The sequence below is a fragment of the Diadema antillarum genome, unplaced genomic scaffold (genome assembly GCF_040938485.1).
Source record: "Diadema antillarum isolate AM-2024a unplaced genomic scaffold, OU_Dant_1.0 seq00000326_RagTag, whole genome shotgun sequence".
NCBI lineage: Eukaryota > Metazoa > Echinodermata > Echinoidea > Diadematoida > Diadematidae > Diadema > Diadema antillarum.
Window position 1 is genome coordinate 1124597 of NW_027271344.1, and position 23082 is coordinate 1147678.

General features: G+C 38.0%; 1 protein-coding gene across 1 annotated transcript in view; it reads right to left on the reverse strand.

Moving 5' to 3' along the window:
- Positions 1-8284: 8284 nt before the first annotated feature.
- Positions 8285-23082, reverse strand: part of LOC139730677 (DNA repair protein RAD51 homolog 2-like) — a 172186-nt gene continuing 157388 nt past the window's right edge. Inside the window, exons 8-10 of the mRNA XM_071641535.1 lie at positions 15026-15143; positions 10243-10343; positions 8285-8422 (exon numbers count right to left, since the gene is read on the reverse strand). Coding sequence (XP_071497636.1) covers positions 8285-8422; positions 10243-10343; positions 15026-15143 — 357 coding nt within the window. The remainder of the gene's footprint in view (positions 8423-10242; positions 10344-15025; positions 15144-23082) is intronic.

Sequence of the window (23082 nt, forward strand, 5' to 3'; positions counted from 1 at the left end):
GAACGGATTATCTGATTTTACTCAAACTCTAACTGAGGTGTTCTACTAATATTGCTGCATTCACTCAACCCACATGTCTATGAAGGTGAACTTGTCCTTTAAGTTTCTAAAGCAGAAGTCAGATCTCACCTATAGTATCATGGAAAAGCAAGACAAAGAATGTTAAGTGCAGAACACTCATATTTATTTTGATCATTGCAACAATGCTAAAAAAAAACACCAAAAAAAAAGAAAAACCTATCCAATAAAGATCATGAAAATCAAACCTACTCAATCTAAATAATGAGAAGTGCAAATCAGAGAATTCTATTCAGTCCGGAGAGTCTTGACGTGCAAAGAGGGATACTGGAAGTGAGGTTTCTGATCAAAATCAGTAGGTTTTATGAGGTGGTTTTCTTGTTTGACAAACAAGGTCTTGCTTTGTATTTACAACTAGATCTACAGTGTTGCTTCTGGGGATTCTATTCTTGAATACCATCAGAAGTCCTGCCAATTATTGATGCAGTTGGTATGCAGGATTTCAGTTTCTTCATGTGATGATATGAATGTCATTTGTAACACACTTTAAGATAGCTGAGAGAAAATGATAAAGAGTGCACTTGTAACCTGCTACAATCACACTATTCTCATTAGATTTGATATAAAATATCACAAAATATATAATATGTGATATAAAAATATCACAAAATTTGCATTACTTCTCATTACTTCTATAGTGAAGTGGCATTGTATGATCAATAAAGACAAGAGATAAGGTCTTGATATTTGCAACTTACAAGTTTGGTCAAAACATTACACATGACTAACAAAACTGTGAAGGTTAAAGTGGAAAGGGGAGGGGGTAATGAAAGTCGTGGGGAAAAGCATGACAACAGTGTCACCTGACAGAATAATAGATATGACAGACTGCTTGAGTGGTAGGTACTGCGCAGTACTCAGGTGAAAAGAACACAGCTGGAATTAAATCAAATCATGGTGGAATAATCTGATTCAAACAGGATATTCCCGAAAAAGGCGGAACAACAAATTTTAGAGAGAAAGAAATGAAAGTATGGTGCCATGGAAGGAATGTAAAGCTATAAAACAGATTATAAAAATGCAGAGAAAGGAATTTACGATCAGCCACTTGTCAGATATTATACCATAAATGACATCATAGAAGGTTTCCTATTCCACAGTACTGCTGGAATTCTCCGCCAGGTATTCCCCCCACACTCTCCACTCGCTGGTTCTAATATGAGCCAATTTAAGCCAATTTATTCTACCCATGCAAAGGTATCCTAGGGTTTGATTTATCATCACATTGTTGCTCGCTCCTGGAGAGGTTGACCCTAAGAGTCAAATACAGGAATACATTTTCTTTTTCTCTCTTTTTTTTTTTTGGGGGGGGGGGCCATGTTAACTCTTGACCCAGGTGTAAAATAAGGCTCATGATAAAAGAAGGTCTTGTTTTGGTTTTTTTTTTCAGGTAAAGCTGTTAAGTTTGACTGAGAGTAATAAGATATGACTATAAATTAATCACAGAAAGTCACTTTTTTTTTTCAAAAAACTTATAGACACGTCAAACTTCTTGTTTCAACATTGCATTCATTTAAAGTCCACTAATCCCGAATAAGTTTGCTTACAATTCATACTGAGAGTTGCCAATTGATGAAGTGATTCAGCTATAAGCTTTTTGTCTCAATGTTTGCACTTATATTCATATTGGCTCTCTCACAATTTGTCGATAGTGTTGATTTAATCAGCTGTCTTTTGCTGACTTCAACTTTATGTTTACCTGGGTTTACAAATTCAAAAAAAAAACAGAAAAGTGATTTCATCCAGAAAGTTTATACTTTTCACTAAATGCTGCAACAGAAAAACAACAAATCAATGAAAAGGTGAAAAATGAGAAATATAAGATTAAGAAAAAAACTCAGTCACTTTCCCTAGAAGATAAGAATATGATTTAACCAGGAATGCCAACCTTGTAGTAAAACAGCATTGCTGTATTCCGAGGGCTGAAAAGGAGTACTTCGGTAGAAAAACAGTATTTTTACCTTTCCGGCAACAGACATGTGTAGAGCTGCAATTCGGCAAAACATCATTTTCTATGAAACATGCAGTATTTTTGGCAAACAGAAGTAAAAAAAAAAAGAAAAAAAAGAAAAGTAATAGTTGGCATTTGTGTCTTATCATAGCAGGCAGGGAGCAGCTCGGAATGGCTGTAATAGACACATCACTCTCTATTCCATGATGACTACTTGGTAGACTTGGTAGACTCAAAGAAATATGTAGGCCTACTTCTTGAAGTCATGGTAGACTCAAAGAAATATGCATTTCTTGAAGTATACAGTATGTAATGTATGTATACAGTTATTGCTGTATTGTCATTTTGAACGTAATTTGTGTGTATATTTTGGTATTAGTATGTATGTAAAATGGATGATTGTAAAGCATATAGCTAACACTGATTTGTTTCATACATTATAGAAGCTTAACTGCTGATATCATTGCGAAGTGACTTTTATTATCATACCAGATGAAAAGTAGCATGACTGATGGGTCTGTTTGTCCAAGTCTCCCAAATGATGCACAACCAGCAAGAAACATGTACGTGTCAACTGGCACTCTGCGCTCTCTACTCATTTTTATGAGTTACTGAAATAATTGTTAGTTCAAGGTTCCCTCCCATCTATGATGCACTTCTTGTTTGCTCCGAATCTCTCACCTTTCAATTTATGTAGGCGGAAAAGATCACAGCGACCAGCGCAAATCTGTCATCACAATCCTCTTTGGGGATTTGGCAGAATATGCAAGTCATTTGAAGAATACATTTATATGCAGACAATAGCCCACGACAGCACTTGCAAGTCACAAAAGCTGGTCTTCATGATACTCACACATGTATTTTCCTGAAAATTATGGAGCTAATTTTTTTCTGTTCTCCTACCCTCACTGTCTCATGATCCTCACAAATGTATTTTCCTGAAAAATGATGTAGCTCCTTTTTCTGTTCTTCTACCCTCATCGTTACTCGCTTGTTTTCTTCAGGTTACATGTATTCTCCTGAAAAAATCATGCAGCTCCGTTTTCTGTTCTTCTACACTCAATGGTATTTGCTTGTTTTCTTCAGGCTACAGAGATGAGTTTCATAGAAAGCATGACTAAACTGTATTTGGTTGGTGGTATATCTTCCATTGGGTCTGGATATATCTTTCTGTCATCCTGACCACTTATGCAATGTTTTGTTTCTTCTCAGGAGCATAGAACGTACAAAGGTTGATAACACATCTTAACATCAAACCTGACCTTCTCTCCATCCCTCCACCTCCTTCTCTTTCTATCTCTTCTTCCATTTCTCTGTCTCACACTTTTTCTCTGCATATATCTACATGTAGAAAAATCATAATGCTTGACTTTGTAACATGTGTGCATCAAAGCTTCTAGTTTACTACCAAATTCAGTGCTTGTTGTCACAGAATTTGAAGGATGTTTTTACAACATGCAACACTAAACAACCGCTGGTTTTGAGATCTGACTTGCATGGTGAATTGAATGATGGCCAAAATATGTTGTTATTGTTGTCATTGTATTGTTTTCTGACGCTCCTTCACCACAGCACATCATATCTGAAACTGTACAAATTACCATTTTAATAAAGCACTCCTGAGTCTAGTACACCTCTGTGCACTCATATAACCTTACTTCAGTACATGGGCGAGTCATTCTATTGGTCCTTAATCATATTTTTGTCTAGACAGTATGTGAGAGTGAACCACGCCTACATGCAAGCATAATTTTACATTAATGATAACGACAAAAATACTTCTATGAAATATTCCAAATTTCAACATCACTGTGATACCATTAATAGCATGTATTTTACTAGGAATAAATTATTTGTTGAGGCCTTATTTTGCCCATAACATGGAAAAGGCTAAAAGTATGTATAATCAAAATCACACGATACCCGTAAAACCTCAATTACCACTTCTGCATTAAAAATATTTACATCAAATCTTCTAATTCTAACAATAACTGTGTTACCAGGAATCTCACATACTTTTCCAAGATTAACTATCATTTTCAAGGTCTCAATTGTTTAACACATTCTATATCCATGATAGGAAAGGGACTCAAGGGCCACGCAAACAAACTCACATATCATCTCTACAAACTCTGTGCTCATTTCAAATTTTGATTTCTTTCACAATTTCAATTTCATCTCATTTGACGCTGTTTATTACCCAAACCCTCAGGTATGGGGCAATTTCCAGGACAGCAGAGGTTGCGACCTTCAACTCAATTTCGTCAGAGCTTGTTTGGTGATGTGACAACTCAGATAGAGACATCAGCTGGCTCCATTCAATTGACTTTGCCACTTACGACTCGTTATTTGGTCACGTTCTACAAATTCTGCTGCCGGCTGCCAAGGGAGAGAAAAGCTAGGTTCGTCATAGTTGCCAGACTGCAGGTTGGTTGTAAGCTCTCCAATCTAGGTCAAACTTTTCCATTTCCCCTCCCTCCCCCCCCCCCCATTTTTACTGATAATGTATTCTTGTCTTTGCACTCTCAAAGACTCCCCTTTCTAATAATTATCATTTCTTTCATCTATGTTTACATTTCTTCTGCACTCCATTTCCAGCACATACATGTAGTCTCTAAGCCAAGCCCTTTTACATCATCTGCCATATCAGTTTGGACAAGCAAACTGTGAAGCAGGTCATTTGATAGGATGCTGCTATATAGTGCATGCATTATGAATCGTTTATGCACACATCATCAGCAAGTCTGATTATTGTCATAGTTTAATGGTATGAAGTCCATGAATCAAACCAGAGGATCTACAGCAGTTTCAAATCAAAATATAATGCACAGCTTTCAAAAAGATATCCATAGTTTGTATAAAGTTCATGAGGAATTCTTGCAGTACAGCAGAATATATCTGTACAATTTCTGAAAAAAAAAATATTGAACATTACCATCATTACTGTTAAGATTATTATCGTCAGCTTTAAACTTCAGTCAATAACACTGTACCCTTCAACCATCTCACATCAGTAAGTCATGATTTCACATAGCTAAGGCAATAAGGTGTGAGTACCGGTAAAGGGGAGGGTGCAAAATGTTTGGTCAGGGGTTCACAGGTGTAGCATGTACCACTTGATTTCTCCTCCTTGGTTTCTCCACCTCTGAAACTACAAGACAGAAAAGTAAGAGTTGATGGGTAAGAGTTCATTGGTCAGCAATTGAGTCATCAAGCCAATTAGCCCTGTTGCGTGTGACCACCTGAGAGGTGGCAGCGCCTCTACCACAGCACACTGTCCACACAACCACAGGGGGTGCAGAAACAAATGTAATTAATGTTTTCATTACAAGCATAATCTCATCAATCAATGGTAATCTCTACTTCTTTCCTTCTAATGCTTTGTGGCTTTCTCTATCACTCCCTCTCTCTCTCTCTCTTTATGAAATTACATATGAAAAAAAAAAAAGTTTGCCAAGCACAAACTCTTGAGGGAGTTGTAAGGGAGAGCATACACCATGCAGGAAATGAGTTCTTGGTGTGGTACTCTCAACCCCAGCATCTAAACCAACAGGTGCTAACATCACACAGAGTGAGCGAGAGTTCCTCAAACCAACACATAGTGTTCACCTCAAAGCGCACAAAATACAGCTGATACACACAAACCACAAAACATGCAGCGAATCCCGACGTCGAAGCACAGCAGGCAACGGCCAAAACGAAACAACCCTCGTTGTTGGCTGCTCTTGAAGGGAGTACTAACTAGCTGCTTGCCCCTCGTGATCTAACATCCTTGCAGGGACTAATCAAATCAGAATAGACCACAAAGTGGGGATCACTTTCTAACCATGAGGGGGCTCTTATATTCCTACTGATGTCTGCACGGTACCTCAGAGAAGGTTATGCTGTTTAAGGAAAAAACAAACAAGCAAACACACACACAAAAACAACAACAAACATAGGAGAGAGAGAGAAAAAAAAGGAACAAACTTTATATGAAAAAAGGACTTAGAGAGACCCCTCTATTCATCAAAGTTCTTTAAAATAGAAGAGGTGAATGCATGAACTTTGTACCAACTTCACAGCACGTAACATCTGCCTGTCTGAAACAAGATAGTCTGATATTGTGCATCTCTGACATGGCACCTGAAAACTGTGGCACAGCCCTACCCAGAGCAGATTGAAGCAATTATTTCTCACTTTTGCAACATATCATCTCTGAAAAATAAAGGTTTTGTTTGTTCTGTTTTGTTTTGTATTATCAAAGGGGAGTCACATGTTGAACAAACTGATATGTTCTACTAACCAAGTTGTATTCCTGATAAAATAAGACTATTTTTGCCCAGTAAAACAAAACACTTGCACGTGCCCAAAACATGATAAGCTCGGACAAAAACTTCCTGATTCAGCATGGTTGCAGGTGGTTCTCTAGCATGCACTATAAAACTTGAAAGTTTGCATGATGTTTAAACAGTGTTGTACTGACTACACAAATCATTTTATCTTCTTCATCATGACAGCACATATCGGTACTTGAGAGAGATGCATTAACTTCTTTGGAGCCAACACCTCAAACTGCCTTTAGTTTGACATGAGTATGCTACCAAGTTGCCTGTGGTAATCACTGCACTCTGCTGGTACAAGCAGCTCACATCAACACACACACCCCTGTACCACTACAGCAGCCGTCAGTAGGGGGCGCTAATGCACAAAGCTAGCAGCACACACTTGAGCAAGTCAGAGGATTTTATGGAAAAGGGTTCAGCATTCTTCAACTCTTGTATTCTTTTTACAGCCATCCTTGAAAAAAAAAATCTTTTATCTTTCAGTTTGCTTGAGAACATTATCAGAGATTGTTTATGTGAAGATGGAGTTAAAAAAACAAAACAAAAACAGAGCACATAAACCAACTTTCTTATTCAAGACAATAACTGCAGCTGATAAAAGTGATAAATCGGTCATGTTTTAGATTAAGTCATCTTCTTCAAGTGTATATGGCTGATGTATTAATGGCTTTTTCGCACATGACTGGAAAATAAAATCTCACGCATAATCACATAATTCATTACGAATATGGGGAAATATACATTTCCTAACACACCAAATATATTTGCTAGATATCAAACATACATGAAACATATTGATATCATCTACCTTTTGTTCCATGTTAAAAACTATAGACAGATCAATGGCTAATACCAAGAAAAAAAAATCTTTACTGATGCATTTCATTGACTTAAAGAGATAAAATATAACCATTAAAGTTTGTATCGTGTTCACTTTTATTTACATATTACTGTATCATGAATATAATATAATAAGAATGAGAACATAAAGTGAATAGCTTAATAAGATAAAATAAAAAATGGAATAGCTATGTTGCAGAAAAGAACATATTCTTTAACCAGGTGATCACGCAGACAATGACAGAACGTGTATCTTTCCCATCAAGTTTACCAATAGAAGAGAATTGAACAGTGCCACCTCTTGTTTAAATACTGTACATCTAGCCTGCTTTTCCCCCAGATGGTCTACAGACAGAAAACGTACATCGACTCCAGGCAGGGTGGCAGTTTAAGCTGCCGGTCGCCCTCTGGAGTCTATCATCGGAAACTTTTCTGTTTATCACACCATGATGGAAATATAATTTGCAATTAACTTGCTTCTTGACTAGCAACGGTTGTCTGACTTCAGAGTACAATCAACCAATTTTTCTCCCAATTACAACTTTTGTTGCTGTCCTACCACCCATTCCCACTGCAGGAATACACTGTCCTTCCATCAGAAAAAAACCCCCAAAGTTCTGTATACATATATGTAAAAGAATAAACGTTTTCTTGGAGAGTACTGTAAAGACATTAATAGGTGTTAGAAGTCAAATTTAGAGGTCACCATGCTGTCACGGTTATATGATGTCGAGTTCATCTGGGATTCATGCCGAATTTGCTCCTTTAAAATTCTCAAACTCACAAATACGCATGACATCAATAGTCTCAAATAAACGAGCTAAGAAGAATGGCCATGATTTGTATGTTGAGTTGTGTATGGTGGAATTATCAGAAAGACAATTTATACAATATATAGATAGTCCTGGTAAGCAAAAAACAAACAAACAAACAAACAAATAAAAGCAAAACAATAATACATAAGCACAAAGTAGTACCCAGGTAAGTCCTGTCTGCCTTTTGTGTGATAAGTTCTGTTTTTTCTGTATGCATTTTTTTTTTTTTGGGGGGGGGGGGGGGGCGTTTAAATGGTCAGGGCTTGCAGGAACTGTTAGGATAAAAGGAAAAGTGGTTGTAAGAATGTATTTTGTTCAAGAAATTTGAACTTACCTCCACAAACAAGTCCGGAATCCTGCACAGTGTAGGTAACTTTAGCAAATGGAGCAAGTGGGGATTTAGCAATCAACACCTACAGAGAGAGGGAGATGGAGCAGAGTCCAAGACAATTGCATTCATTATCCCAAGTAAATGTACATTTTTACTCATTTTCCACTCACTTTAATGCCATAATATTATATCAAATTTTTAATCAAAACAGGAATACACTTAGGTTAGAGGGGGGGGGGGGTTAACCTGGATCTGCTTTGTAAAAATGTTAAACTGTAGTCATCAGTATATTTACTCACAGCACTAAAACAGTTCTTAACATCTGGTTCTAAAGAAGTCTAAGATTTGTAATGGTTGTGTCTGTCATCTGCCTGGACAACAGACAATAGGCAACGGACACTGGATCGTAATAGCTTCCATACAACTTCAGCTCAGGTGAGGGTAAGTATTTTCTGAAGGCTAAAACACATACAAAAAAAAAGAAGTCCTGCAGCATATACTTGAATATATGGAAAAGTAAGAAATGGAAAGAAAAAAGATTAATTTTCAATGCTTAATTCTTTTACCTTTCATCCAGGTTGTAATGCTTCTTTTATTGCCACAGTACCTGTCATAGTAACATTTATCAATTTTTTTTGTTTTCAGTGATCTTTTTATTAATTCCATTTCCTTTGAGAATATAACAATTCAAAAAAAATTACACACATTCTACATAACATCTGTCATAAATCATGTAGATATTCCTGCAGTTATGAGACATAATCCATAATCCATAAAACAAGAATAATCATTCAATTCATTTTAAGGCAGATATCAAACAGAAGAGAGGAAATAGAATGAATTATCCGATCATTCCTTTTTAACTACAAAACAAACAAGCAGAATTCATATATGCATTTGTGAGCAATTTAGCCAAACACTAAAAAAACAGAAAATGAAATTTCTATTATATCAAAAGAACGATGACAACAACAACAACATAAACCACCCTCATTCCCACCTTTCCACCATATCCAACCCTCAACTACTCATAACTTTAAACTTTAAACCCCCCCCCCCCCCAAAAAAAGGTCCTTCTCATCTCTAAACCACCTCCCCACCCTCTACACTACATCCACCTCCTTACCCGAGACAGACACCCTCCCTCTCATCCACCTCTCATCTCATTCACCTTTCATCCACCCACCCATTTACACACCCACCCTGCACACACATCCGCTTAAACACACAAAAATATCTAAAGAAAAGAAGTCAGTAATCAAACACACACAAAAGGGGAGAAGTACGGGTGCATAAATAAACTAATCCTTTACAAATTTTTTAAACATTCCCATTTCAGCAAATGCAAACCCGGTTTATTTCTTCTTATGGCAATATCAATGCCCTTAAAACACACACACACACACACACACACACACACACAAAATAAACACACAAACAAAAGCAACACTCTTGTCATATTCTTTGTCATCAGTCTTTTTCAGCCCATATTGAATTCTCCTTGGAACTCCACTTCTCATCGGCCCAACATCCCTCCATCCCCACCACCCTCATCATTGTACACTTGCTATCAAATACAGCCCTTCCATCTTGTCCATGGATTTCACCTCATCTTTCTTACCATACCATTTCTGCCACAGTCAGGTCCAACCATCAGTTATTCCTTTTTCACCCCTGCTTTGTCCCTTCCCTCTTCCCCTCCCCCCCCCCCCAAAGTTGCCACCCCACCAATATCATTCTCTATCCCCTGCATCCTCCTCCAGACAAATATCCATCTGTTTCCCCCCCCCCTTCCCTCCCTTACCCTCTGTCTCAATCAAATCAATCTACCTCTACTTCCCTCCCCTGCACCACTCCTCTCGTCTTGACCTCCAAACAACTGGTCCCCACTACGCCACCCACCTCTCGCTGGACTTCGTTGCGATACTGGAGGATCAATCTGGTGTTCACGCTGTGACTCCACGTGTTACCGAGGGCTGCTGTCACATGACCTCCCTCGCTGTCTGGAATTCAGATCAAAACAAAAACAAAAATAACAACAACAAAAATTAGCCAGATCAAAAATGCCTTGTTAAAAAAAAAAAAAAAAAAAGTGCAGGTACTTTAGTGGATTCTCAGAGAGGTTACCTTTCCAGCACTTTGATTTCTTACAGCAAGACATGGGATAGAAAGAGAGCATTTGAATCTCATTGCATGAAATTTTCCTCATTAACCCTTTGTAAGCCAAGTTTATTTTATGTCCATAGGTTTGTGTGTAAAATTTGTGCACATTTGACTCACTGACACAGAACGGGTGAATTTCACCTGAAGAATTAAAATCAAGTTTTGGTATTGGGTGGGGATCCATGTGCATTACCCGTATCTTGAAAAGATCCTAGTATTGCAAATTTTTGGACACCAAATAATTGTTGTGAGAGATGTAAAGCCTATTGGTATTACTCATGGTCTTAAAATGTGCGACATGAGAATTAGCTGTCATTATTGTTTGTCTGATGCAGCTATTTGCGTACCACTTCATTTTCAGCGCTGAGCTATCATTTTCTATTGCTCATCTATCAACACCAGAAACATATATCACAGCAGGCAGCATTAATGTGGACTGACAACATGCATAATAACTGACAAACTAAGAAGCACAAACACATCACAATGGACAAGGGTGATCTACTAGGATTAGCCCATCAGTGATAATCAGTGAGAGTTGGCCTAGTCTGTTGGGAGGTTCACAGTAAAACTGGGGCAAAGCTTTTCAGTCAGCATTATTTCAAGAAGAGGGGAAAATCCTATCCAGCACACTCTTGGTTTCTGCACACAACTATGCAAGCCAGTCTCACAGACTGCCGGCTACTGCATATATCCCATACTCTGTGGTGGTTTCATTTTTTGTGTGTGAATTTTAAGTTGACTGATATTCACAATATAACAACACATTAGAATATTGTCTCCAGTAACACACATGCAATACATATCATCTAAAAGGAGGACAACTGCTTACATTGTTGTTTGAAAAGGGATAATGCCCGTCTCATATTCCATGAATTGATATGATTCCTAATCACAAATTTTGATAGCCACTCATGAAATTGTCTCGAAAGTCCTGCTCTTTAAAACATCATGCGCACAAAACATTATTCAAATGATAATGTATGCAGTATTTATGTGTATATTACAATATAGGTCACGGGGAATCAACCAGTAACAAGGAAATGCAATTTCTGAAGTTCAAACAAACCTCTGCTTTAAGTGTGAGATCTGAACATTATACGTCATATGTCCAGAGTGTTACCTAATTTGAATATGCATGAATGGGCGAATCAGTGATTGCTGTAACCCTCACAACTTAACCCTAACGACTGTCTAAATGTTGGTGCATCCTCTAACAATGAGACTTTGGGATCTCCTCTGATCACTTGACAATACGCTGTCTATTTGTGGGACTGTAAGAATACTTGCACAGAACTATATGAATGGGACTGTGACAGTACTCAATCTGCGCTCCTCATTGTTTTGTACTAACTAACTTGAAAAACATTTCCCCTACAGCAGTGTAGGTTGGTCATACGAAGCCAGATCTCTTTAATTTCAACTCTTTTTGGCAAAGTCATCGAGATAATGGTTTGAATGGTTAAAATCACAGGGTAGTGAACTGTTAACCCATTGAGGACGGGCTGATTTTGCTACAACATGCATTTTCCATAGACACCTGCCCGAGTATACGTGGGACTCGTCTTCAATGGGTTAAGTGTGTACCAAAAAAAAAAAGTAGATTTCCTCAAGAGAGATCACATGATGCAGACAGTACTATAAACCCAGAATTTTTGCGTGTACGAAATTTGGCAACTCCGCAAGGAGCCAAGATTCGTGAAATTAAAATGCATGTGAAAATTTTTGTTAACGCTATGCATTGAATGCCAATGGCAGTTCATACAAATTTCATGCCACAAAAGAGACCATAGGCTCCAATTTGTGAAAATTTCATGCCGCAAATATTTCTGGTTTCACAGTATATCATTGTGGATAAGATACTGACATTCATAGCTCTCATCGAATGTGTCTGTATGTATTTACCTTCTCACTGATCTCCTAGATTTGGTTTGTTGTCTTTATATTATTTTGGTCCCTTTTCAGTAAACAGTAAACAGTAAGTTCAGTAAGTTCTCCTTGATATACATTTCTATGGGCATAACATAAGCATATATTTTTTTATAAATCTCACTTTGTTATATATTCAGCATAGGAGAATGGGAACATGCATGGCATAAACTACACAGAGAAAGCGATGTAACACGTGTGAATGGTAGCATTCTCTTTTAAGAGACATCTACATGTACAGTTTCATTACAGATCACTGAAAGTACAATTCCACACTAAGTTTAACTCATCGAGGATTAGTTGATTTTGCTTTAACAAGCATTTCCCATAGACACCTGCTCAAGTATACTCGGGACTTGTCTTCAAAGGGTTAAGTTAGATGCAATAAATAATGTAAAGATCCGGCAAACAGAATGGAAGAGGTTTCTCGAAAATTGGACTTAAAAAGAGAAAGTTATCAATTCTTAAAGTTCCACACCTTTTCCAGAAACAGTGCTGTCAATGACATGGCTTCATTGAGTCTTTGATTGACCTACACACAAATTTTGATCATCACTTGTATCCTGTGAATCAAAATCTTGCTACACTGTAATAAGAAGTACAGATGACATTTAGAGGAGACATGGGTTGTAGTTGCTTCATAGTTAACTCTTAATGTGCCAGACCCAAAACCCCTAACGTGCCAGACGTTTTTACCCAACGCCAGAAAGTTTGCGAACTGGATTGGCAATGTAATTTAAAACTGCCATATCTTTGAAACTATTGACTGTTTTGAATTGAGTTCTTCACAACAAATATCAAGAAATGATTGTTCTTCGGTGTCATGTAGTCAGTTTGCTGTAATATCTATCTGAACCTGAAATATTGCAGAAATAATCGATATCATTAAAAAATATTATATTTTTTTGGTGTAGTATGGAAAGAAAGAGTTAGTTGTGATTTTTCTTCAATAGAACGCTCCCTTGACTCTGTGAGAAAGTTTTAGAGCTACATTTTCTCTTTCAAATGATAACAAATTTGCCTTCTAAAGTTGTATAATTCCAAAGATATTGTCAGTTCAATTTGTCTTTTCAATTTCATTTTCTGCCTCGGTAATTCATTCCCAAATCTGTGTCCTTTAGTCCCAGATCCTGTAATTGAAACTCGAGTAAATCCCGGTTCGAGTCCTGGAAGAGTGTCTTTTGTCCACTTGAGAAGGAAGCACCTACTAATCCTTCTTTTGTCTCTACTACGGCCGGGCGTACTCTATTGAAATCGGCAGGCCTTTGAGGAGTTTGTGCTCGTGCAATTCCTTAGTGTACAGGTCTACTTTCCGTCCATTGTACATGTACATAGACAAGAACAAAAGTGTGTTCTTCTTTTGTATATGCTAGAGTGGGGACGATTAGTGAAGTTCACTGTCCAAGACAAAAGGGTGAAAGACTTGACCGATGAACGAAAGCTTGACCCTCTTTGAGGGACAACATTAAAGGCGCTCCCGCAGGAGAGCGCCCAAGAAGAACAATGCGAGTGGAAACGCATAGACAACACATGCAGATTCAGTAGCATACACACGCGTGGTTTATCAATGAGAAATTTGCTCTATACACATCTCGAAGAGGGTGGGCTCTCTGCGGATTTTCCCGACGTGAAAAAAATACATCTAGCTGAAAAATCATGCATTTACTGAAAATTTTCCATTGTAAGCATACTCATATTTTTAGTGGAAACGATGGATATGCTAATCAGCTACCAGTACATGTAAGTGGCAGTTTCTTGTTGTAACGCATTTTGGTACCACAAGAACTTAAATGACCAATGTTTTTCGCGCTCTTCTTAGTCGCCGATCGGCGACCATGGCACGTCAGGACTAAGGTTGCCGTTCGGCGACCATGGCACGTTAAGAGTTAACCAAGATATCATCTTGAATTATACCTTGTGCAAACACTAATAGGAGAGTTAGCTATTGATCACATCAGTGAATATCATTGCAACTAACATCATCATCATTTAGAGAAAACATAAAAGCCTAATTCTCCTTGAATTTCCTGTCCCAAGTGTGCTTTTTTAGGCAATTCCTTTCATTCTGTTCTTCTGATTTGACTTGATTTATTACAGTTTACTTGAATGTGGTATTACATTGCACATTAGACATATATGAAGTTTTTTTGGGGGGAAAAAACACTAAAAAGAGTAAATTTCGTTCATTATCTTTGACCTCTGTATATAAAGGATTCATACTTATTCTCCACAGGAATCTAACAACCCAAAAGTTGGAAGGGGGTGGGGTGGGGGTGGGAGGGTTAATGAGATTATGATACAAGACTTACATGAGCAGTGTTTTCACAATTACATGTATTTTACATTCCATGTGATCCAACTGATAGCCATGATGATCTAACAGCAAGTTTACGCAAATATATTTTTCCTCCTGTGGTGTGCAAAAAATCTGTCTGTGAAACAAGGGAACTTTCCTCACCATGCGAGAGCGTGTTCCACACAAATTCACTCCAAAAACGCAGACATTATTTGACTTTGCAACAGCCTGTAATGATGTGATCATGTGGATGGCCTGTACATTCAATATACTCTTTCCATGAAAATTAAATTCTACCTGCTGTAGTGATCTCTAGGCCAGACACCACATCTTGATCATCATCTCCCAAATCCTGGCTTGGCGGTCCCTCCCCCGTTGGGCCAATATGTGTTGTGATTTGGTTGGTCACAATAACCTATGCACACACATAGAGGAAGAGAGAAGTGCAGTGCACTAGTTAACCTTCAACACTGTAAAGAATTAAGAGAAACAAACAGGAAAGTTCAAATTGGTTTCACAATTAATTCTTTTTGTGCCGAGGCATCTAGCATAACTTGCCAGCTCTTTCATCAGCATAATTCAGTAATCTATCCAAATTAGCAAGATTAGTAGATTAGCAGGCCAAATTTTGTGTGGCAAAGTGCCTCAGTTCATCAGGAATGCCATTGTGGCACAATAGGGATAAGGGAAATTAGGTGATCTCTATGCATTGTCAATTAGTTTCCAGACATCTGTACCAACTGTCAAAGAAAGCACTCCAGCATACTTACCAGTTGGCAAACAGAGCATGGTACGGGTTAAGGCCTGGTCACACTGCCCAGAAGTCGAGTCAATGCATGAATCACGTAAGAAATTCGAGCCTTAGGCTATACATGCACGATTTGCGCATTTCATGAGTTTGTCTGACATGGAACCTTCGTAGTTGTCCGCCGATGTGCGCTGGATCTGCGCTTTACACGATTCCAGGTTTTGAGCAGCTAAAAATTCCGCTTCGCGTAAAAGTTTACACAGTATTGCGCTGTTTTACGTAATTTTTGCATAGTTTGCGTAATTCTTAAGCGGACAATGCGCGAAATATGTGTAGAATATCAGTGATCGTTCGCGAAAATGTTGCCGCTATCGCGTATGCGCTATTCATATGCAGTTCATTAGTGATAATGCGCAGATTATACATGGTTTACCTTGGACCTCATGCACAACCACATATTCACCCTATTTGGGGCTTTTGCGTGCCTATGCGCTGAAAGTGCGTGGTTTGTTAGTGATTCTTGCCTGATCTTTCCGTAGTTTTTGCGCAATTCATCTGTGATTTTTATCGCATAAATCAGTGAAAATTCTTGACGGACAAGCACGCACAACCAAATTTCTTGCGTGATTCATGCGTTTACGCGACTTTTGGGCAGTGTGACCGAGCCCTTTTTAGTAGATTGCTATAGCAGTTGTCACTTTCAGATATAATGAAAAGCCCCAAGACAGAAATGGGCTTACCTGGTACAGATTTTTTTTTTTTAAATCCTTGCAGACTTCCCACATACTAATTTATAGCAGTATTTTACAAAGAAACTAGAAATGTCGCTATGGCGACTGGTATGCCTCCGCCATAATGCATGATTCTCCTAATAGGTCTACATAGTACATGTGGACAATGTGTGATTACATTTTCACAAAACTGGCAAAATATTGAAATGACAAGTTTGTCACAAATGTGTTGAATGTTCACCTTCCTTGACCTTGGTTTAATTGGATGAATAGGAGAGCATGTATTTGGGGATTTAGGGACTTTAACTTGACTTTGACCCATTCATACATTTATGCATTGAGTAATTTTCATGGTACCGGTATGGAGAAAAAGTGCAATTTCTGTACTGAATAGTAAATTGTTACCATGTTCATCTGGCCTTTGACCCTAAAATTCATAAGATAATCACTTTCAGGTAGAACATGCATAAATATGCAGTAAGTTTCACGATAAATTGAGCCACTTCCGAGATATGGAGGAAAAAGTTAGTTCAGCACTTTCACTTGATCTTTGACCTTTTGACCTTTGAGGCAAAAAAAGGAAGAAAAAAAAAACTCTCCAGAGAATTTTTATTAGGTTACACATGCATACACCAAGTGTAAAAAAAAAAAAACAATCCTGCTGGCATTGCATGAACATGAGGGAAATAGTAAAATTTTGAAGTGTTGCCCTTGACCTTTGACCCCTGACCTTTGACCCCATGAACCCTACATTCTCTAGATAATCACTGCCAGTCAGTACATGTATATGTTCCATGAAGATACCTTGAACAATTTTCCAATTTACAGAGAAAAAAAAGAAGTTTTAATACTTTTACTCGACCTTTTGACCTTTGACCTCATGACCCAAACTTTCACCAGAGAATCTAAATTGGGTAATACATGTATGCACTAAGTTTCAAGAAAATATCTTCAGGCTTTGCATAGATATGGTGGAAATAGTGAAATTTTATGTATTTGACCTTGACCTTTTGACCTTTGACCTTGAGCATGTGCACCCAAAAGTTGATAGGCACAACTTCACCCCCTAATACACATACATGCCAAGTTTCATTAGGATACCTCAACAGCTTTTGATAGTTACCTTGTCCACAAAATTCATTACGGACGGACGGAAAGACGGACGGACGGACGGAAGGACGGACGGACAGACGGACGGACGGAAGGACGGACGGACGGACAACCCGAAAACATAATGCCTCCGGCACCACTTCGTGGCGGAGGCATAATAAAAATGACAATAATGAACCCTTCAACCCATGACTGAAGAATGCATCATAACGATGGAAAAATTAATCTTTGAATTCTTACTAACTTGCACAGAGTCTGAGGGAAATTTCATAACAGATATACAGTAACTTCACATATATTTACTGAGACAAACTGAGCTACTTTTGAAAGAGAACTATAAGGGCTATTTTCACTACAAAAAGAATGATGACATGAAAACTCACCTAGTGTAAACTGCATGTCCTCATTACTAAAAAAAAATCCATGATGCTTTTTCCAATTTAAAAAAAAAAAAATGCTATGTTTGCAGAAGTGTGCATGTTCCCTTTACTTGTTAAACAATTAACAGCATGCTAAAACCAATGAAACTCACAAACTCACTGATACATGTACTGTATGTGTGTTGATTGTACTGCCACAGGACAGGTGTGGATACTTTTGCTGCAACATGCACTTCCCATAGACACCTGCCTGAGTATACTCGGGACTCGTCCTCAACAGTTTAAGGATACTGAAACTACATGAGTGAAATCGTGAGTTCTCTGCTGCGTGTGCTCTCATTACAAAACAACATGCAAATATTTGTGTGAAGTTAGAAAAAACTCACTCCGACTTCCAAATTTTTGTGCAAAGTTGCTTGGCTACTTTCACAATAACTTCATGATTTTTCCACCTTTGCAAGTTATCAAGCCAAGTGAGAATGGCCCTATAGTAAGGCTTAGTTAGGTGTAATTCTTCTGTAAAGATCCTATGTTTTCCAAAAATTAAAGAAAATAAAAGAAGGTTAGACACGCTTTCTCCCATACACACAAAATGCATAGCTTAGTGCATGGCTAAATCTCTATGACTGCACCTCGTTCTGTATATCTGGGTTATATCTCGCACCATATGTGGCTATATCAATTCATTGTGGAGCAACACAACATCACACTTCAGGCACAATTAATTCTGAGGTGGTAATAGGGAAAAAATGATATTCAAGCTGTCATTAACATTGAAACACCAGCAGTGCTTCATATACTCCCTTGTCCTGAAACAATATGTAACTGAAACGGAGCATAATCCAGTGCCTTTATGCATAATGAGCAAACTCCACATCAGTTTATGAAATGGGACTTGAAGTCCACACACCAAAGACAATACACAATTGCTATCGACTTGCTGCTTTCCAGACAATTAGTTTTTTAGCTGGTTTCTCCAGCAAATGAGCTCTTTAGTTGAGCAGTAACCTTGAAGTAACACTCTTGTTTCATACATACCCGATATATCTAATGAATGGTCGAAGGTCCTTGTGCACGATAAGAAATTATATCTTCCTGAACTAATGAGTACACAAGATAGTTGCATGGGTGTAAGTGGAGGCAAACAGTAGTGATGTGTCTGGAAGATAGGCTATGCATGTGAGTGCTATTACATTTAATGAGAAAGGTACGCACTGTGCATTTTATCACCCAAGCCCTGGGCCCTACTGCTGAGTGATGACTGCACACAGGAGTCCACATCTACCTCAGATTACATTTAAAGATCAATAATCTCAAAGGTACCAACCCCTCCCCCCCCCCCCACCACTTCCCTCCTTCAAAGCCCTCCCAATTTCAGCAAGAATGTCATCTCTACATGACAACTAGCATCAGGACAGTTTCCAGCACTGAAGTGCAATATGACGTTCTTTGCTTTTATTCTCCTTTGCTTTGTTGGGGGAGTAGTTCAGCTATTTTTCTGTTAACCTGCATAGCAATAACAATATTTACTTACCTACATGTAGGTAAATTTTATATATTGTTTGTGAGAAAATAGTTTTATGATATATTCATGATGCATACAATTGTGTTCTAATCATAAAAATCCTATTTCTGATATTAAACCCCAATTATCACTACTTCATTACTTGAGTGGGTCAGAGTATTCTACAGCACAGCTACCCATATTTCTTTCAATAATAAGACTATCTGTCTATACAACCTGGAAAAAACTGCACAAGCGAAGCCTGCAGACCATTCAATAGAGCACTTTTCAGCGACTCATGATCACACTAGTTTAAAATAATACTTCTTAATTCTACACGGTTACACAATTTTCACAGTGAACCAAAACTTGGCATCCCCTCATCCAGATGTGGACAAGTGACGGAGGAAAATGTTAATGTTTAAACTGGTGAATTCTTCTGTTTTCTAGTCAGCATCTTACATAACAAATGAAGGCAATGACATTAATGTAGGAACCTGGTGCCTGGTTTATCAAAACTTACAATTAACTATTGAGTCTCAGTATCAACTTTTAACTCCCCATAAATCAATAACATGTCCATAGATCAATAATAACTCTACAATCAATTGACAGTCCAAGTGTTGAATCTCAACTAGACATCAAATGATCTGAGCCACACCTAACTAATCAGACATGGCAAGCGCCAACCATTCCTTGTGCCCCCGAACTCTGGGAAAGGCAATAGCTTACTCAACACATAGGCAATCACATGCAAGATTCAAAAGCATACAGTTGTAACACCAAAATAACATTAGATCTGTCTGAATAGAGCCCAAACGCTTTAAATACTACATCAATATATCGCGGAAACAACCATTGCATTTACATAGACTGCACTGAAAGTGTTTTTTTTTTTTTGGTACGCAAATATGTTATAAAACATTTATGTTTCGCTGTAGAGATGACGAAGACTCAGTACAGTCACAGAAAAAGTGAATGGACATTGATTTCAGGGAAATTGCTGAAATGGGAAACTAGGCTCATCCATCATTTGTTAACTGGAATAAATCAATTGTAAGTTACAACAATCACTTTAAGCTGAAATCGATGATAAGCCTCACATATTGGGCACTGACATTATCATTTTTATTGAAAGTTACAATTAATTTTAAATGGGTGAGAGATATAATTGATTTAAGGATCAATATATCACTAGCTTGATCAAACAGGCCTCATCCACACCTCAAAAGTTTAGCAAAACTACAAGTGCTTGATTCCATATTGTGCTCTTATAAGTACATGTTATTTTACATATTTGAGACCCCTCTGAACGCAAAACACAGACTTGTATTGAAAGTGTAAAGCTAGCCATATATGTTGGACTGCTGCAATGTGTTCAATTGAAAGGAGATGAGAAAGAATCAAATCAATTATGAGCACAGACTTAGGGTACCTGTAAACCAAACATGGCCAATCTATGGGATGTCTGTACAGTCTTCGTGTCTAGTATATTACTGCACAGCAGTAGATTAGGATTCAAGATGGTGGCATGCACACTGGCCTGACAATCAAAGTTTACACAAGCTACCCTTCTTTCTTCAGCCATCCATCCATCTATCCATCCATTCATCCACTCATCTATCCATCCAGCTCTTCAGCGGGCCATTCAGACAGCCATCGCAACCCTCTGACGACATCATCCTGTTTCCATGGCAACCCCAGACCTACAATATTGAGTGACATGAAAGTAACTGTGCTGGTATTGGCATTAGTTGTTATCTGGCTGTGATACTAATAATCTTAGTTACCAGTGTGGCCGGGATGCAATGATAGATAGAGGTTGCTTCCCTAGGTCTGCACAAATTTGTTTCTGGGGGAGCAACCACTATTGCCCTCCTTTCATTTTCCAGTCTTTCCATCCCGTTAGTAATACCTAACAAAACTTAACCAAGTCTTAAGAGACATTTTTTTTTTTTTAAACTTAGAGCTGGAAAACAAAACTTCATGATTTCACTATTCTAGGTCAGGCTAATTGTACATTTTCCACAAACTGGTGTGAATGTTCTAATCAAAGGGAATAGTATGTGAAAAGATTTTCTGTAGTTGAAACCCTGAAATTGTCCTCCATTAGACAGAATTGTTAAGTTTCAGGGTTCACTGTAAGGTTTTTTTTTTTTTTTTTTTTTTTCCTAAATGTAATATTTTGAGAATTCATAAGATATAATCTTCTACAGGAGTTGACATTAAAGTGATAATGGTATTTGTAGGCAGTATTTGCTGGAGACACTGCCTCTTGAAAAAACCATAAGACTCTGAAGGATACAAACAGTTGAGATACGGCTTCTTCACAGTTTCCCAAACATAATCATATTCCATCTTCATTTGTGAGGGAATAGGATGAACATGAGCACCACATATAAATGTTCTTCTGTTCATACCTGCTGACTATGCATATTCTTCTGGCACCATAGCTGCTACAGTCACTTGATTCTTTTAAAGGAGACCTCCGGATGATTTCCAGACTTTTACATTTGAACAGCTAAAAATTAGTTATACCAAGTACAAAGTTTTAGAATTTATAGTGATTGGGTTGAGGAATAAGAATGTCTTCAAAATTTACAACAAATTGCAATGAACAAGGATGATGACATGGCAGCCTCACCATAAGAATGCATGAGTCCGGGCTCAAGGAAGCAAAACAAAAGAAGATGACATGCATACATTCTACACAGGTGAACTTGTTAAGCCAGTGGTATTGTAATGGAATTAGTGGAATTACACTGCTACATTTCTGAAATATGTGAGGCTCCTATGTCATCTATGTTCAGTGTAATTTGTTTAGATTTTTCAGAGTGTTGTTTCTCTGCTCAAGGACCACGATAAATTCCATAAATCTATACATGGAGCTGTCAATTTATGTACTACATGATGTGAAATTATGAAAATCGTCTGGAATGCCCCTTTAAAACTCCAAATAGAAGGCTCATCTCAAAAAAAAAGAAAATGATTGGCAATACTTGTTTCACCTTAATTCAGCACCCCATCAGATGCAAACTATTTCAAAGTTTGTTATTAGACTTACAACTGTCAAATATTTTTTCAAGATTTGTCAAAGCCACCTGAGTGCAAGAGTTGTAGAATGAAGCAACTACAGCATGAAATCTTCACAACCAGGGGCCCGTTTCATAAAACTTGTCATCAGTGACAACTGCCACATTTCTATGACAAATTTACTCTCAGCCAATCAGATGCGAGGATTTCAGTAGCTTGTCACATCTATGACAACTTGTCACTGATGACAAGTTTTATGAAACGGGCCCCTGGTCAACACTTTATCAATACATAAAAGTAAGCACAATCACTGACATTCAGGTAGATATGAGTGGATAAGACAATAGCTTAATCATCTTCTGCCTGGATGTACCATGTTCGGGTTAACATTACATCTAAAGATTTAAACAAGCAATTCAGAGTACACTCTGCAAGTGGTGTATGAAAAGACTGACCCCTAATAGAGAGATGTAACTCCTACTTAGCAAAGATAGCTTAGTTTTGGGAAAAACACTAAACCTCTTATAAAGAGATGGAACTCCTGCTTTATAGCGAAGATAGCTTGGTTTGGGAAAAAAAACTGATGATAAGTTGCTGGTGCAGGGGAGCAAACGAACTGTGCGTGTCACTGCGTGTGCGCATGTGTGTGGGAATATATGAAAAAGGGAAGAAGAAAGAGAAAGAGAGGGACGGGAAAAAGAGAGAAAGCCAATTTTGTTGACATCACCTGGTTGCTATGGAGAATGTGACCTACATCACATAGTGACAAAGTGTGTGGGCGTAGAATCTGCTGTCCATAATGACAATTTTCTCTTCCTTGCTCTTGCCTTGTCTCTTTCTTTCATCTC